General features: G+C 51.1%; 2 protein-coding genes across 2 annotated transcripts; one reads left to right on the top strand and one right to left on the bottom strand.

Moving 5' to 3' along the window:
- The first annotated feature begins 14 nt into the window (after window positions 1-14).
- On the top strand, window positions 15-4,666 carry clul1 (clusterin-like 1 (retinal)). The gene is given in 11 exon segments (XM_086129129.1): window positions 15-113; window positions 899-1,015; window positions 1,761-1,909; window positions 2,066-2,236; window positions 2,581-2,710; window positions 2,713-2,872; window positions 2,874-2,983; window positions 3,083-3,193; window positions 3,256-3,455; window positions 3,728-3,903; window positions 3,989-4,666. Coding segments are annotated over 10 exon segments (1,323 nt in total). The 5' UTR covers window positions 15-113; window positions 899-918; the 3' UTR covers window positions 4,008-4,666.
- yes1 (YES proto-oncogene 1, Src family tyrosine kinase) lies at window positions 4,147-17,150 on the bottom strand. Its single transcript, XM_086129124.1, has 12 exons — window positions 16,833-17,150; window positions 12,344-12,634; window positions 11,020-11,119; window positions 10,633-10,731; window positions 10,247-10,350; window positions 9,966-10,115; window positions 9,641-9,796; window positions 8,578-8,757; window positions 8,152-8,228; window positions 7,166-7,319; window positions 6,957-7,088; window positions 4,147-5,804 (listed from the first exon to the last, which is right to left on the bottom strand). The coding sequence occupies exons 2-12, from the start codon at window positions 12,624-12,626 to the stop codon at window positions 5,596-5,598; spliced, it is 1,644 nt and encodes a 547-aa protein (XP_085985250.1). The 5' UTR covers window positions 12,627-12,634; window positions 16,833-17,150; the 3' UTR covers window positions 4,147-5,595.
- Window positions 17,151-17,258: the final 108 nt, after the last annotated feature.

Genomic DNA, 17,258 nt, shown 5'->3' with positions numbered 1-17,258 from the left:
TAGGATCACGAATCGCGCTCCGAGTGGAAAGAGCGCAAACAAACCCGGCACCGCCAGCAAAGCGGCCACACAAAGTGTTTTCTTCGTTACGCCGTCAGTGGACCTTCGGGGCGGTAAGGCATCTTTTTCCTCCAACCTGTGTGTTGCCATCGCTTTCAATGAGGCCGCTGGGGCGGACAAAAAAAAAAAAAAGCCATACCGTATCCGCAAAATTCACCGCACGTGGCATATTAATCATCAAAACGTTTTAAGTCATTTGGTACGTTCAATTGATGGTGTAATAAGCGAAAAAGAAGAAGAAGTAAAAGTGTACACGAATACTTGTGCTGTCAACGCTTCTATATGAAGTTGAGGGGATGCATTTGATGACCGCAGAGCAATTCTTGTGTAACACGCAATTAAGGATTTGTTTGAGAAGAAATAACATCATATCAAAGCATAAGAATGATTTCTTCACGTGATTGTTTTAATTATATTACAAATATAATTAACAACCGTATTCCCTGTAATGCTTTGACCTGCTAAGAAGAAATAAGATCTGTAATAAGATCTAAAGAGTTCAAATGGCAGCCATTTTGACGAACTGTATTTTATTCTGCATTTCAAGACGGTCCTGCTATGAAATTATGAAACATTAACTATACTGATGGGTGTACTTTAATTCATTACTAATAAATACAATGACATCGAATTCATGAAACATCATAAATGCTGTAAATGTTTGAGTTCTATTCTTATTTTTTTCCTTTTTTTAATCCCCACACATGAGCGCCCTCAAGTGTTGGAATTTGTTCGCAAAATCAAATCCTATTAGCTCTCTGTATCAAAATAGCCGGACGATGCCGATGTGTGTGTGTGTGTGTGTGTGTCTTTTTCAGACTTTTTGCTCCTTCCTTAGGGGAGCATTAAAGCAGCAAAATGCAGGTCGTGCTCAGTCTGGTTGCGCTGGCGTCCTTGGGCCCGCTCGTCAGCGGCGCCTCGGAGGCCGGAAACACCGCAGAGGACGCTTTAAAAGGTGACGTTTTACACCCGCTCGAGAATGTGACGATTTTCAGAAGCTAAAGCCGTTAGTGCATGTAAATTTGAGCATCCCACAAAAATTTGATGCAGCTCTGCTTACCTTTTGGCTTTGACATGACAAGTACGGGAAGGTTTTGGCGTAAACTCCTCTTAGTTCGTCAGTACGGCCCCGTTAGTTGTTCTATCCAAAGCACAAAGAAGACCAATCGCCGTTCCGTTGTCCGTTTACATGTGTTGCTGCACTCAGCCTGTTCCTGAAAGATTTATTCTAGCGCCGACTGCAGCCGACTAGCAGACTGAAGGCAAAGCCATGCGGTGGTTTCGAATATCCCGAGTGTAATTCTCTTTGATTTCTGTTGAGCTCGACAGTAAACTTGAACCGGGAGTGGCCTGGAAAAGCTTGACACCTCTTTTTTTTTTTTTTTGGAAGACTTGTTCGCCATTTTCGGAACCGCTGACGCCTGTCGAGTTCATCCATCACATCTCCGTTCCGCGCTCACGGGACGAAGATTTAAATCGGTCAAACGGCGACCCGAAAAAAAGTCACTCCGATGTTAAGTCACCGCCACTGTACTTGGTCGTTTCATTTCACGTAGAAGAGGTGGACGGGCGATTAAAAGTTACAAGCTAGTCAAAAGTCAATCACCGGACGGAAAAGGGGAAGAAGAGCGCGGCCGGATCAATGGGACGCCGCCCCCACTTAGCCATCAAAAGCAGACTTTTCGGTCGTGTCTCGTCAGAGTTGTCCAAGGCCGGAGAGGTGGTGGTGGGCGAGGAGGTGAAGCGCGCCTTGTACGGCGTGGCGCAGATGAGGGAGGCGATGTGGAGAAACGAGTTCAAGCACGAGCACCTCATGAAGTCTCTGCGCCACAGTGGCGAGAAGAAAAAGGTGGATACTCGCTTTCATTCTCCACGCGTCACTCTCTCTCTCTGGCTGTCTCAACACGTTGCTGGCAAAGATCAATAAGTCGTTTCGAAAAGGAAAAGCTCGACGGTGCAGTATTCGTGAAAAACAAGCAACGTGGTTGTTCCTCTCTTCCACCAGGGAGCGGCGCGACTGGCCCGGGACGTGACGGAAAGGCTGCGGGAGGCCGAGGAGCAGTGCGGGGCCTCCTTACGGTCGCGGTGGGACGAGTGCAGGCCGTGTTTGGAGGACGCCTGTAAAACATTTGTCACCAACACCTGCCGCAGGGGTTTTGCGACGTTCCACACCAAAGTAGGACAAGCCTCGTGCTCACAATCGGTCATTCATTCCTTACTCACTCTTGGAGGGATTTTTATATAGCCGACTAAATAAGTTACATGGTGGTCTACGTAATCCCCCCCCCCCCCAAAAAAAAATAAGGAGTGAAGAATTAGTCCCTACTCCCTAATCTGTGTCATTTGTAGCCCAAATCATCTTTTTCCATTGAAATGAAGTAAAATGCCATTCATCGGTTCAAGACAAGTAGGACAACATTTCGAATTCACCATAGAGTGCACTCAATAGGAGTGCTTTTCAAAAGACCTTGAAATTGCCAAAAATGCCCCCAATTTTTGCTTCTTCCTCTCCCATACCAGGTTGAGAACTTCTTCCGTCGCGTGTCGAGACGCTTCGGCTTCAGCGAAGCAGCCGCGGAAGCGGACGACATCCCGGTGAACCGGGACCCGGACGGCCCCGATGCCGAAGCGGTCCGCATCCAGGACGCCTTCGCCGCAAGGTCGGCTCGCTGGCGAACGGCAGCGCGGCCCTGGCCTCCAGGATGGGCGACGGACCGGACCGGGCGGTCCGCGGGGCTCTCCTGAGCGCGCCGAGCGCCACGGTGGCCCCCGACGACCCGGCCCGTGACTCGGGCTTCCTGCGGGGCGTGGGCGCTGGACTCTTTCTTGGACTTTAGCCGCAGCGTGGTGGAGGAGTTTGGGGCGGTGGCGACGGGGGCGTTGGATGGCCTCCGCACAGCGCAGCAGGGGGCCGAAGAGAGAGGCGAGTGTCAAAGGCTTACGATTCGCTTGCACTTTTCTTGATTACGGAGCAACGGTCGTCAGGTCCGCAGTTAACGTCCATCCTCGCGTTGGATTGCAGAGAAAACCCTCCCGCGGAACAGCAAGTTGTGCCGGGACCTGCGCAAACAGTCGTCCGAGTGTCGGCGGCTGCAGAAGCGGTGCGAAGCTTGCCAAGGGCCGTTGCGAACAGGTAAAGCGCCACCGCCCACCTCCGCGTCCATCGCGGTGCCAACTGATGTCACCTCTCCGCAGAATGTCCCGGCGTGAGGGAGCTGCGCGTGGAGCTCGAGCGGGCGTCGCGGCTGCTGGGCGTGTCCGGGGAGCAGTACGACGAGGTCCTGTCCATCGTGCGGCTCCACGCCGACGAGACGACGGGCTGGTTGAGCAACGTGGCCGCAGAGTTGGGCTGGGTGGCGCGGGCCGACACTCAGAACCTCTTCCGCATCACCGGGGTGAGATGAGGAAACGCAAATATGTCGTCGTCCGACATCGACTCCGCTGACGATTCCTTTATCGAGGAAAAGAAATGCATCGATGGAAGGTAGAAGCGGAGGGGCCCATCGAGGCGGCTCACGCATACTCTGTTAGCACTTAAGGAAACTCGGGTGTCGCTTGACCTCGTTTCCGGTATTCAGATCAAACGCCAGACCGCACCCCAAAAAATCACATCAAAAATGCTTCAACCGGAGAGCGTGCCAATGCGGTGTTCCTTTCTGCCCAGCAGGTGGTGCCAAAGAGCCAAGACGAGAACATATCAGCGGGGGACACCCAAGTGGAGGGAAACGTCCTCAACTCTCCCTCGTTGGTCTTCTCCGTGCCGGGGGAGCTGAACGTGCACGACCCGGCCTTCATCCGGTACGTGGCCCGGGAGGCTCTGGAAAGGTACAAGGAGATGATCGGGTAATGGCTGTGGCACATTGGAATATTTCGTGGCGCTTGATCAAGATGTACCGACTTACGTTTGTGTTTGTTGCACGCTTAACAGGTACCAGGAGGATGAGTAAACAACCCGTCACAGAGATGCGGAATTTCAACAGCTTAGCTGTTGCCCGATGGAGGAAAAAACCCCCACAAGATTCCATTTCCATGACATCTAAATGGCACTTTTTGAGGTTTACAAGTAGAAACGGCAGCACGGCAAACTCTAATTCAACTTTTATTTATTTTTTTTTTCTGTACAAAAATTCGATTAGTTAGCATTATTTTTCTCCATCTCTAGTTCAAGTCCTACCTTGCGGAACAATCACATCTCCGCAGCCGGGCACACAAACAAATTGAATTCCAAAGAATGAAAAAGTTCACCTCTTCGTCCGAACCGCTGGCTTCCGTACGCAACTTTGTCATCGTGCACCTCTGGACCGACGCTTGGAAAATAAAAGGTTTAGGAAAGAAAAACACAAACTCGACATTGTTAACGCCGACATTTTGTGGCATGAAGATGAACAAAACCATACGAAGCAGAGCAGTGACATTTTAGTAAGTCCGGTCTGTAAAGGCTGTCAAATATACCGTCACTGATTCACTGACATTTTTTTTTAGCTTAGACATACAAGTGATGACATTCGTACCGTATCAGACCTTATATGGTATTGCGCAACTCTTCCCTTGCAAAACTGTCACCGTTATGCGGATATTTTGAAAAAATAAACGCCATGGTCACAGACGATGTCCATCTCGGATGAAGAAAAAAAAAACACGTGTCGACATTCATTTTTCACTGGGACGTGATTCAAATAACTCACTAACGTGAAAGGCAGTAAAAGAGTGACTGCAACAGTGATCATTTGACAGATGTGAATGTCTTCAGCATGATTCAGATGCCTCAATGATGGGAATATTCGGTGAGAGAAATACAACAAAAATAAACTCCTTGGTCATGGAATATTTAAAACAAAACAATTTGTTTAGTATTCCTCACATGCCATTAACATATTTTTTTGCATTTGGTCATGTTCAAAATAACTCAATGAATGTTAAAAAAAAAAGAGAGAAGGAAATAAGTATTTAACAGAAAATAAACCTCAAGGCGAGAAAGAAATTCCCACCATAAACACTTGATAAATATGTTTCTTTGTGCTGGCGTTGTATCTCAATTAAAGATAAAAAACTGAAATGTCGGCGACTGATTTTTTTTTTTTTTGCACTTGGGCATGATTAAAATGACTGTGAGAAAGCGTGTCAAAGAAGCACTACAATTGAAAAAAAAAACGCCCTTCATCCATCTTTTCACACTTGCTAAAAGACATTTTTTCCCCTGCACATACTGTACATACTTGCATCAAGCCCCATCTGCATCATCCGCAATAACATTTAAAGAAGAACAGCGTGCCAGCCTACAGTCATTCGAAACAAACTACTGTACATCTAAAAGGCATCGCGACTCCCCAATATCAAAGAATTATTTTTGAAAAATAACATTTTTAAAAAGGGAGGAAAGTTGTGTTAAAGAGTCATTGTGTTGAAAAAATCAAAAGAAATCATCATTGCATCTCGCAAGGATGGACATGAATGTGAAATGAGGACTAACGACTCCGGTATTGATCACAGTTGTCGTGGCCAGTCTGTTTTGTACCCAGATGAGATCTTGCGAGTCTACAGGTTGTCCCCCGGCTGGTATTGGGGCTCGGTGGCGGTGAAGTAGTCCTCCAGGAAGGACTGGATGTACTCAAAGGTGGGCCTCTCGTCGGGCTCCTTCTTCCAGCAATGGCGCATCATTTCGTGCAGCGAGTCGGGGCAGCCCTGGGGACAGGGCATGCGATAGCCGCGCTCCACCTGCTCCAGCACCTCGCGGTTCACCATCCCTGCAAAACACAACACCGCCGGGGTTCAGGGGACGTCATCAACGGGGGGAACCTCGAGTCTTGGCCCGCTTGAAGGGAAAGCGGACGCGCCGTGCATAGCAATATTTAGAATTCCAATCGAGGTTTTGTTTCATAATCTGCTGCGTGCAATGTGTCCTCTTCCTGTTGTATATTAACCCCCAAAAAAGAAGAAGAAAGATTTCTTCCCAAAGACAGGGAAACCCTGCGATGTGACATGAATGCTTTGCGAGGAGGAGACTCAGTGAGGGTTTAGGAGCCAGAGCACATGACTCTGTGGGAGGGCGTGGGGGGGAAGGGGGTCCTCATTTATCTCACACACCAGGGAAGCCGGAATGAGACAACACAATGGCGGCGGCGTCAAAATGCAAATCATCAGCTTTCTGATATTCTGACACCGCAGTATATATATATATATATATATACACAAAAAAGAAAAAAAAATCATAGGTTTCCACGCAGCTGTGTCAACATGACTCAAGAAAGGAAAAGAAGAGCCTCCAGATGTAGCTGAATTAATTACAATGAAGGGTTTTTGGCTGTGGATCCGGGAAGGCCACCGGAGCCAGATGGCGGTCGGGTCGGCCATATGGCGCCTCTGTGATCATCCGAAGCTGCGGTCCGGTGCTCATTTTCAACATGACGGCGATCAGAGAAACGCATGTTGAAATTCATCGCGATGCAAGATTTCAAGATATCATTTTACTCTGAAGGGGAGGACAAGTGGAGCACAAAAAAAACGCTCCACACAAACTAATTGAACAGAGAAATAGCGCCCAAGCGTATGAGCACGTTGCATCGTGTTTAATAATACACAAAGTATAAAAACTAAATATAGTGATTACGATAGTTACAAAAAAAAATCGATATAAAACAAGTGAATTAAATCATTAGAAATGATTTTGGGTTGATTTTTAAATCCTTAAAAATGCTTTTCTAACCGACATATTTAGATGAGATTTGATGCAATTCGAATAGAAATGTAACTACGTTAGAAAAAAAAGTCTTTGTTTTTGGTATATACCGTAGATATTTTTTTACCCCGCTTAAGCAGAAAATGATATTTCAAGTGCAAAAGATTTCTTGAAAATATAGATTGAGATGAAATGTGTGCGCGTGTGTCTCAAGGCTCACCCGGATAGGGCACTCTGCCTTTGGTGACCAGTTCAGTCAGTAGTATACCAAACGACCACACGTCCGACTTGATGGTAAAGCGGCCGTATAGAGCCGCTTCCGGCGCCGTCCACTTGATGGGGAATTTAGCGCCTGGAACGAGCGGGAAGTCAGAAACCGCCAAGCTGGTTCGAAATCATCGGTTATCACGAGTCGGCGGGACAGCGCACCTTGCCTGGCCGTGTACTCGTTGTCCTCGATGAGCCGGGCCAGGCCGAAGTCGGCGATCTTGCACACCAGGTTGTCGGCGACCAGGATGTTGGCGGCTCGCAGGTCCCTGTGGATGTAGTTCATCCGCTCGATGAAGGCCATGCCGTCCGCAATCTACGGGGAAAACGGACCAAACGACGTCGGCGGAAGCTGCTACAATTTGTCATTTCGACTGCCCCCAAAAAGCTGGCCGTTGCAAAACGGCTCAGCGTATCGCACGGGAGGACTTCAGATGAGTGCGGAAATGAAACCGAGACGGCAAGGTGCCATCGTGTCATACGGTTGGAAGGTCCCTTTTGTATTTTCGCGCTCGTGCGTAGACTCGTACGCTAGCTAATACTATCGACGAATCTCATATGAAGGTGGTTTGTTTGTCGTCATGTAATTCAACTACTGAATAAAGTAACACGTGTTCACGATAAGGCATTCTCATTGTTTGACGGCCATTTTAGGAGATCTGCACGCAATCGGCGACCATGAATTATTGGCAGATTCGAGCTGTTCCGTCATAGCGAGGGTTCGCCGCAGATGCCAGATAGTGCTCATCAAGTTCACGCAGGCTCGTTCATTTCCTAATCATTCAAAACATCTTTTGTCCGCCAACCCCCTCCGTGGCCGACCGCAGGCGCCTCCGTTTTCTTCTCTCTTTTTTTTTTCGCCCGGTTGAGTGGGGGAGGAGCGCGGCAGGGCAAAGCGAGAGCAGATCGTAGCACGCGAAGGCGGCATCGCGGGACTTAAGCGGCTCTCTGACGAGGAGCGCTTCGGCCCCGCGGGCGGCTCCCAGCGATGGCGGAAGGCCGAGAGAGATGTCGAATGGATATCAAATCAATACGACAACCCGCACGGAGAACCTCGCACGGCACTTGAGTCGACCTGACTCGCGAGCTTTGCTTTCACACGTTTTCCTTCGCAGTTTAGCAAGCGGAGGCCCGTCTTTGCATCCTACCTGCGCGGCCATGTCCACTAGCTGGGGTAGCTTTAGGTATTTGCCGTCTCCCTCCTTCAAGAAGTCCAGCAGACTCCCTGGAAGACAATTTAGAGCGTTCGATCAGGCTGCCACGCGTGTTTTTGGAAGGTGGGAGGAAAGCGGAGTTCCTGGAGAAAAGCCAGGCGGGCACGGGGAGAACACGCAAACTCCACACGGGGGAGGCCGGAGCCGCAATCGAACCCGGCACCTCCGCGCCGTGAGGTCGGCGCGCTAACCGCCGGAGCGCCGCGCAGAGTCGTTGAAGACAAATAGCATTTCCGCAATAGGGCCCGGCGGTAAGGAGAGAGTACGCGTCGGGCCGTCGGCCAGAGTCGCTAAGCCGACGGCATCCGGCGGCGCTCGGTTTGCCTCGGAAGAGGTTGGGGAAGGCGGTGGGGGACTGACCTTTGCCCATGAACTCGGTGACGATGTAGATGGGCTCTTCGGACACCACGGCATAGAGAGGCACCAGCTTGTCGTGTCGCAGCTTCTTCATGATCTGGGCCTCCTGCAGGAAGGCCTCCGGGGACATGGTGCCCGGCTTCAGGGTCTTGATAGCCACCTTGGTGGTACCGTTCCACGTGCCTGAATCAAAGGGAGGGGGCGGGCGAGATATCATCAACGCGATGAGAGCATCTTGCACATTCGATTGCCGAAATCAACATCGCTCCGCATCAATCCGTCCGTGGCGTGCGGGTAGAGCGCCCAAGTCAAAGGTCGGCTCTCGGGAAAACACAATGGCAACACGGTCCAGATAAAACCGGCCAAAAATACACACCGCGGAGGTAAAGTCGGCCGGCAATAATATGGCACTTCCCGGTCCGGAGCCACTTACTCGCGCCCCGCTTACGTACAATGAGCCGGGTCGGGGGAGCCGGCGCCTCCGTGGAGGAGGGACGACCTCCGTGAATGAATCGCACAGAAACGAGCGCGCCAAAGGACAAAGTAGGGCAACGATAATAATGAGCGCAAGGTGGTGAGAACACAGAGGAATGGAGGTCACGCGCAACCGTGAACAAATCTGCAATTACAAAGAAGTGAAGACGCCAAGAGAATAATCGGCAGGGGCGGCAGCGCAAAAAGAAAAAAGAATTAAGAAAGAAGCCGGCGGCGCAGGAATTCCTGGGATCGCACACTCGCAGGTCGAGGCTTGCTGCGGGCCAAATGAGGGAGGGAGCGAGCGAGCGAGCGAGGAGGACGCACGCCGGCAAAGTCGAGCGCGGGAGGACGAGCTGCCATTAGTGCGCACGCGCGCGCCTTTCGGCGTCAACGGACCGCGGCCGAAAAATAGGCCCGCCCTTCGCTCGGCTCCGTAACTCCAAAGATTTGCCGGTCCTGTAAGCGGGGCTATAAGCCTTCCTCCCCGTTAAATGCACACGAGCTATCGAGCGGATGCTTCACGTCCCGCTTGACTCCTTCCCGATCAACCGTCCGTCCCACGGGGCAAACGCGACGCGAGCCGTCTTACCCATCCAGACCTCTCCGAAGCAGCCCTGGCCCAGTTTGACTTCCAGTCGTAGGGACTCTCGGGGGATCTCCCACGCATCCTTGGCCAGTCCCTGAGTCTGCGGCTTGACCGTGGGACACACCGTCGTCAGCCTGCAGCACAAGCCGTCGGCGTGTTCTGGAAAGGGCCGCACACGGAAGGCGGACAGTAAATCCCGCGAAGAGGACGCGTATCGCGGCGGCCGAATAATTCGGCGCCTCCGCAAATGCCGCGTTCAAGTCCGACTAGAGTAAGAGAGGGAGCGCTCGTATAGTTGCGTCGTCAACAGAACTCCGGCTGCCGGCACCTGTGTAGTGTTTGACCAGCTTCTGGAGCGTCTCGAACTGAGCCCGAGTGGTGATGTAATAACCGCCGCTGTCGAGCTTTCGTATTTTGTAGTGTTTCACGTTGTCTCCCTTGACTTCGTCCCAGTCACGGATGGACAGAGAGTAGGCGCCTTCAAAAAAAAAAAAATAATAATAATAATCACAGAATGTCAACAGTTCGATTCGCGTACGGTGCGATCATTCATAAAAATGAAGATCTGATGTGATGTCAACATGCACATTTATTGATTCTTTTTTTTACCTTTGGTTGTCTCACTCTCTCGTGCCAAGAAAGTACCTCGCTGGTTGCCCGGAACTAATAAAAGCCGCTCGGCATCTTTTCGGCCCATTTTGCCAAAATACCATCTGTCGAAAGAACGGCGGTGCGGTGATATGATTCGATCTCCTCAAATGCGTCATTACAAGAGCGCATGCCATTTTACGCGCACACGCGAACAATACGGTAACCCCAGCCTTGGGTTTGCCAGCAACTCTCAACACAGAGCACTATTGTTTAGCCTCCGCACGAGTACGCGACGGGCCGTCCCGGCGTGACCGCGGACAAGCATTTCTGAGACCGGGCGGGTCGAAAATAGACGGGAGGATCGGACGGGAAGGACGAGAGGGCGGAAAGAAAGGAGTCCTCACTCTTCGGCCTGTATCGAGTCGGCGGGGGCCACGTAGTTGCTGGGGATGTAACCCTTCTGTCCCGTGTTGATGGAACGAGCCTCCCACCAGTCACCTTCGCTAGAGGGAGAGGAGAAGCCGCCTTCAGTGGGATTTTCAACACAAACGAGCACGTCGAGCGACCCCGAGGGCCGTCACCGAGACCCAATTGCAAATGCGTCACTCTGTTGTATGCAAGGGCGCAGTGTTGAACACGGTGAAAGTGATGAGGACAGATGGCCCGGTCGGAGACGCGCGTTAGCCCAAACACATTTGGGCCTTAAGAGCAGACCAAAGCAAAAAAACTGATGAAACGCAAACAAACGCACGCAGCACGCAGCAAGAGGGGATGTCCGGACGGGCACTCACGTGTTGTTGATAATTTGGAAGCGATCGCCTTTCGCGAAGGACAAATCGTCTGACGTCCTCGCTTCGTAATCATACAGCGCCACGAAGAATGTGACGCCACCTGAAGGCGAGATGAAGAGCAACACAGGCGCGTTACTATGAACAAACGGCACCGCTCTGCTTACGCAGTTGCTTTATTTCAGTTAAGGGGAAGTCAAGTCAAAAGATTTTCTGAAGCAAAGCGTTCCATCGGTTCCCACTCGTCTCAAGATGAATCCTGCATTTGCAGAATATGAATTAAGCAGCAAAATCCAAAATCCAGCCCGTTCTGTCCATCTCGGGGGGACGGCCATTTTGCCACTTGCTGTCGTTTGGCGGACAAAGGGTTAGGGTGACCTTCGATTTGTTAACTCGGGCAAAAAGCGCTCACAAAAATATACAAATAAAATAGAAAGCCACCCTGAACTATTTCACAACAGTCAAGAAATGACACTCGTTGAGTCTCATCATTATGGAGTCACCGCGCTTGCTCGCCGGAGCGCGACAGGTCACGCGACCTACGCGACGGCCGCAATGAAGAGTCCGACGCGGTCGTGTCGGGCGACGACGGGACTCCGAAATGTTTATCTTCGCAGAGGAAATTGAGCGGGTAGGATTAGAAGGGCGGCGTTCCCTCAGGTCACATTATCCTCCTCGAGAGCCAACGAGCAGTGTGTGTTTGTCACTCACGCTGCCGGAAGATCCCATCAAACCGATATCAAGTCCAACGACGGAGACGATAAAGAGCAACATGGCAAGGATGGAGGATGGACAATTTGCTTTGCGGGCCACGTATGCTTCCCATGTCATGTATTTATTTTTATATCATTAGTCATTTTATTTGTAATTATCTTTTTTTTTTGGGGGGGGGGGGGGGGTTGTGATCCTTATCCAACAACTACTATTTATACACAGCAAAGGCATCTTAACTTGCTCAAAGCTCAAGTCACTTTCCCTTCATTTGAAATGTCAAATTTCAGACCTTCATTACACAACTGCAATAAATTGATCATTGATCACCGATTGGCGAATCAGCAGTTAGCACGCCTGCCTCACGGAGGAGGATTTGAATTTCTGCTGGCGCCTTCCCGCTCTCCGGGTACTCGCGCTTTCCTCCCACATCCCAAAATCACGCATATACCTCCAGCCGTCGGCGCGAAGGTGAGCGCGAATGGGTGTTTGTCAAAGCGGCCCGGGGCGGTACCCCCGACCCTCGGCTGTGATCGGCTCTCGCCGGCTCGCGACGCTTCTATCATTTCCCATAGCCCATTAAATGAGCGCCTTCCCCGACGACGCGTGAACGGACCTGCGACAACACCCGGGAAGGGACCGCTCACGGCCGCCGACGCGAAGGAGGCGGAGGCGCCGCCGAAAGGCGTCATAGCGGACGAGGCGCCGCCAAACGGGGTGAGCGCCGAGGCGTGACCGTTGTAGCCGCCGTTGAGCGTCTTCGCCGCCGGCGAGTGGCCCATCGGCGTGGGCTCCGGGCCGTAGCGGCCCAGGCGGGCGTTGACCGGAGCCTTGTTGGCGTTATCCGGCCGGTACTTGGGCGCCGGGCCTTTGTCCTCTTTGCTCCGGACGCAACCCATCGTCGAGCCTGCGGGGGACGCGAGGGAAGAAAGTCAGTGGAGCAGGGCTGAAATGCCGCTAAAAACGCATTCGCTGTATTGCGATGTTACCGATATCATTGGCAAAGCATGATGACGTTACATCTTGAGTTTGCATTTTTCTTCCTTTCTGTATCTATTGAAGTGACTCCCCTTTGAGCCAGGAGAAAATGTACACAGCCCGGTGAGGTCCAAGCGGTGTAAAAACGAGGGCTCGCCACAGGCCGAGCAACAACCTCCCGTGACATCCCAAACAAAAGGCTGTGCAGTCATCCGAGGCGGAAACAAAATCCTTACGGCCTGTGGCCGTTTCACTGACACAGATTTAAGACAAGCGGGGGGGAGCACTGGATGGCCCCTCTCCTCGTTGATATACGAGACGCTGGCATTTATCTTATCTGAACTTCAAGGACTCCACGCAAATGAGCTAATCCTACTCCCTCTTCCCACGAGCATCAGATAAACACTTCAAGTGTGGTGGTGTCGTGCCGACAGCATCCTCTTCAGCGAGCCCATTACACCGCGGCTCGGGCTTTACGCCGTGTTGAACGATATCAATCCGTCTGTCTGGGGGGGGGGCGGCATAAGATTTGCCGCGGGCGGCCGCCACGTAATTCTGAACGCAGGAACAACCCTCTATGCATAGATATTCAAAAACACGGCATACACCCTGCCATGTTTTTGTATTTAGTCTCTGACGGAGTTCCGTTCCAAAGGCGGCAACGTAACCACAATCTGCCGGGATGCTTCGTGGGGCTATCGCTAACCGATGCTAGCTAGACTACAAGTCAGAATTATCGCACTTGTATGGAAAACACTTGCAGGTCACGGAAATAAAATCATAAAATGATCCATGAAGTCACTAATTTCAGTCACTCATTTCTTGGCAAAGTACAGCTAAGCTAGTTCATCGCGTGCCGTTAGCAACCACGAAACCACGTATGACGGGTTTCCCCCGCAGATTAAAATTGGGAAGAAACAAAAGGAAGAATCAAACGGAATGTGTTTGGCTCCTTTACTTCTAAGTTTATCAAGATGATTTGGGACTCAAAGATCCAAGATGAAATGCAAATCCGGGGCCCTCGGGAACGCAGAATCGAAAGCCGCACAGCGGCAAAGAAGTTTGCCGACGCTTCGGGTCGACGCATTCCAGATGTCAAGGAGCAGCCGATTAAATACGCTGGCAGCAAATTTCAGACGTCGCAAGTGGGGGGGGGGGGGGGGGGCCGTTTGGGTGGATCGTAAGGTTTGTTGTGTAAATGAGAGCATTGTTTGCACACGAGTTAGCCTGATTCATCTCCGAGGCACCGCGCAAGAGAGCTAACGCGTCCCTTCTTACAGTCTTGTTTAAGGCCTTTTCGTTTTGGTTTCAAATAAATCAATCGAATAAGAAGAATCACTTCATTGAGATGGCATTAAAATGTAAATCTTAAGAATTTGATTTGAACCCTTTCAGGGACAGCGCTCGCTACAATGGACAGCCGATGATGTTTTCAGGGTACGGGTCGCATGAAAGGGCTTCAACTCAATAGGAATGTTTGTCACGATATCCCAGTCCCCGTTCCCCATGAATCCACTGCGGCGCTCATCTTCTAGACAAGGCGGTCGTCGGAAATGGCGCATGCACGGCATGCTCACTTAGCCAACTCATGCACATGCTAACGACGAGTCATACAAATGCGAATGAGGGTGCGGACTCTGCAATCCAACAAAGAATTTACATTTAAAAAAAGAAAAAGGGGGAAACAATGGGTGCTTATGGGGGCAAGATATGGGGTCTAACGCACCGGTTCGCATATTTAGGGGCCCTGCCGTGTCAAACAAGTCCAATTTAAGACGGCTTTGGTCAAATTTGAGACTTCACACGTCTGACCGAAGTAGAATGAAGATGTTCGAACGCTGGGTTTGAGGAGCACAATCAAGGCATGTTAAAGATCAACCGCGATAGTGGCGGTAAACGCGTAGCGCGTTTTTAACCGTAGCAGTGCGGTAACCACGACGACGCATAGGTATACCGCACAAGCACGCGTTCCCCCTGTCCGAGGCCGCGCGACCGGACGTTTGCCAGATTGACCGCCATGCCGGGTCAGATTACGGAGACGCATGCTGCCGCTTCCCACAGGAAAAGCGGCAGGAGGGAAGCTTTTGTTTTAGCGGCCAAGACAAAAAAAAAACACTCGATCGGCACGCACACCGTTGCCTCCGTTCTGAGTCACCGAGAATATTTTGGATACGAGGGACTTCGTTACAAGTTCAGAGTGACAAATGCGTCGCAAATCCAAAACCCCACAGAGTGATCAGTATTACGGGATACCGTATTCCAAAAAGAAATACTTTGGCAGACCATCCGGTCCACTCGCACAAGCAAACCACTCGGGATGGCGCGAGGACTCGTTTCACACCCCCGGCCTCAACAAGAGATAAGATGCCAGTCGGGGAAACTGGGAGCAGCCCGTCGACCTTTGAACAGTGCAATTCGCAGACTGTAAAACGTTAACTGGATTATGAGGCTCAAATGTTCAGCACTTTCAAGTCTCGTTCGCGGCAATATTCGGTGAGCGGCGGAAAGTGAAACGGCCTCACGCTCCGGTCCAGAAACTACCGCTACTTGGTTTGCCGACCGTCCCGTAAAATGCCGAATCGCTCCTTATTTGGTCATTCGCCGTCGCGTCCCGTCTTTTCATTTATGTCCCGTACGGTCACACCACCAGTAAAAACAGCACCGGCTCAGCAGCCATCTTTCATCGGAAGATAAAGCCGCCGCACGTGCCTGAAATCCAGGATGACATCCTCGGTTGGACACGGGCGCGGCGACTACGAGAGCATCACTGAAGCGTAACTCGGGCGTCGTCCCGGCACGTGCTCGGAGGCGCTTTGACTGCCAATCACCCGGGAAAGTGGCGGTGGGTAGTTTGGAGGGCCGGGGGGGAGGCTAGCTGAGGGGACATCCTTCCGAGTCCCATTCACATCAATGAGGCCACCTGCACAGGCATCTCGGCGCCATAAAGGCAGCAAAGCATCCCCTTGTTGCCACTTTGGGATGGAGCGACACTCTTCATCGGTGTACACGCATGGCGATCCTTAAGCCCAATGTTAATGTTACAGACCACACACACACACGACTATGTTTGTGACCATCCCGTTTTATCCACGGTGACCTGAAATGAGGCTGCCCGGAACATAGCGTCACAAGTCGCTTCGGGAACTGTACGTTGAGGTAAACCTTGCAAAAATGTGTCTTTTTGTTTTACAGGCTGCTGTAACAGTCCATTAAGCGATATAAACACACAATTGTCCTCATGCAAACCAATGGGCGAGTATTTATGTGCAATTGGGTGCTCATTTCATGTGCTCTGTCGGTGTAAACATACTGTAACTCTATTCAATATAGGTGACTTTAAAAGTGCATGGAACTAGATGGGATATAGGCATTCCATCGGAAGCACCCCGGAGTGCGGAAATCCCGCCTTGGAGTTGCATTCCACGGCAGCGCTGTTGATCGGAGGATCCTTCACCCCTCCTGTTTAAGTCCATGACACTGGGCCAGTGCCACCCGTTCGTCCTCCTCACCTACTTACGCAGTCCAGCTGTGTGGTTTTGGTCGTGCGCGTGCGCGTGCGCGGCACATGGCAATCCATCAGAGTGGGACTGTACAGTACACACGGAGGGATTAACATGGAGGAGGATTACCACGGAACTGGAGTGTCCAAACACAGGAAGAGTGGACGTCAGAGTGCAGTCGTGACACATGCTCGCCCCCTTAGAACAACAGTGGTACTTGGCTACTTTGCATGCGTAAACAATTGCAATAAAACCACTCCAAATATGGGCTATGTTGACGATGATCGATCTGGGAAAAGGTTTGCAACAGATGAGAGAGGGTGAGGCACAAAACATTGGAACAGGAAATGTCAACTGAAAGCAAGAAACATCAAACTCGCCGCTTTGGGTAATTCATAATTAAATGAACAATTTCAACAACATGAGCTCGTCCTTGCCGGGTTGGTGGGAACTTGGAAATCCAACAAGTTCCAGTACCGGCGTCAACCCTCAAACGCGCACAAATGAGGAAAATGACACGATCCCCAACTTTCGGTGTGTCGGGCAACACACAAAAAACTACTATCGGGCCTCGCTCCCCCCACACTTCAAAATGAGACTTCCCCACTTCGAGGGCTCGTCGCTTACCTCTTTCCAAGCGACCTCAGCAGCGTCGTAATCCGGCTACATGCGTCTTGTTGTCGTCCGCTTTATTCTGTTCACGTCCCAAATTGGAGGGGACACACGCGCACGCACAATCAAATCTTAGTTGTACGTCCCATGCTGACGACTAACTCCCCCAGGGCCAAGTCGTCTGCGAGGACCCCCGTGGTAGTCCTTGAAAAAAGGAAGCGAAGAAGCTCACTTGGTGTCGACTGGTTTGCGTAAAAAAAACGAGAAAAGCCGGCGAAATGTCCGAGCTTCGGCGAATTGTACCAGCACGACAATAGCCCGGCTAGTAGCCACCCGGGCCAGAGAGGGAATCACGAGGCGTTCACGTACTCACTTTCAAACTCGTACATTATGCTACTCGGATTCATACTCCGTCTGAAGAAGAATGACCATACACTTTTA

Source organism: Hippocampus guttulatus, chromosome 14 (genome assembly GCF_054856545.1).
Source record: "Hippocampus guttulatus isolate MCC_2025c chromosome 14, RoL_Hgut_1.0, whole genome shotgun sequence".
NCBI lineage: Eukaryota > Metazoa > Chordata > Actinopteri > Syngnathiformes > Syngnathidae > Hippocampus > Hippocampus guttulatus.
The sequence above is the reverse complement of the archived record's forward strand: the minus strand, read 5'-3'. Positions and strand labels throughout refer to the sequence as shown.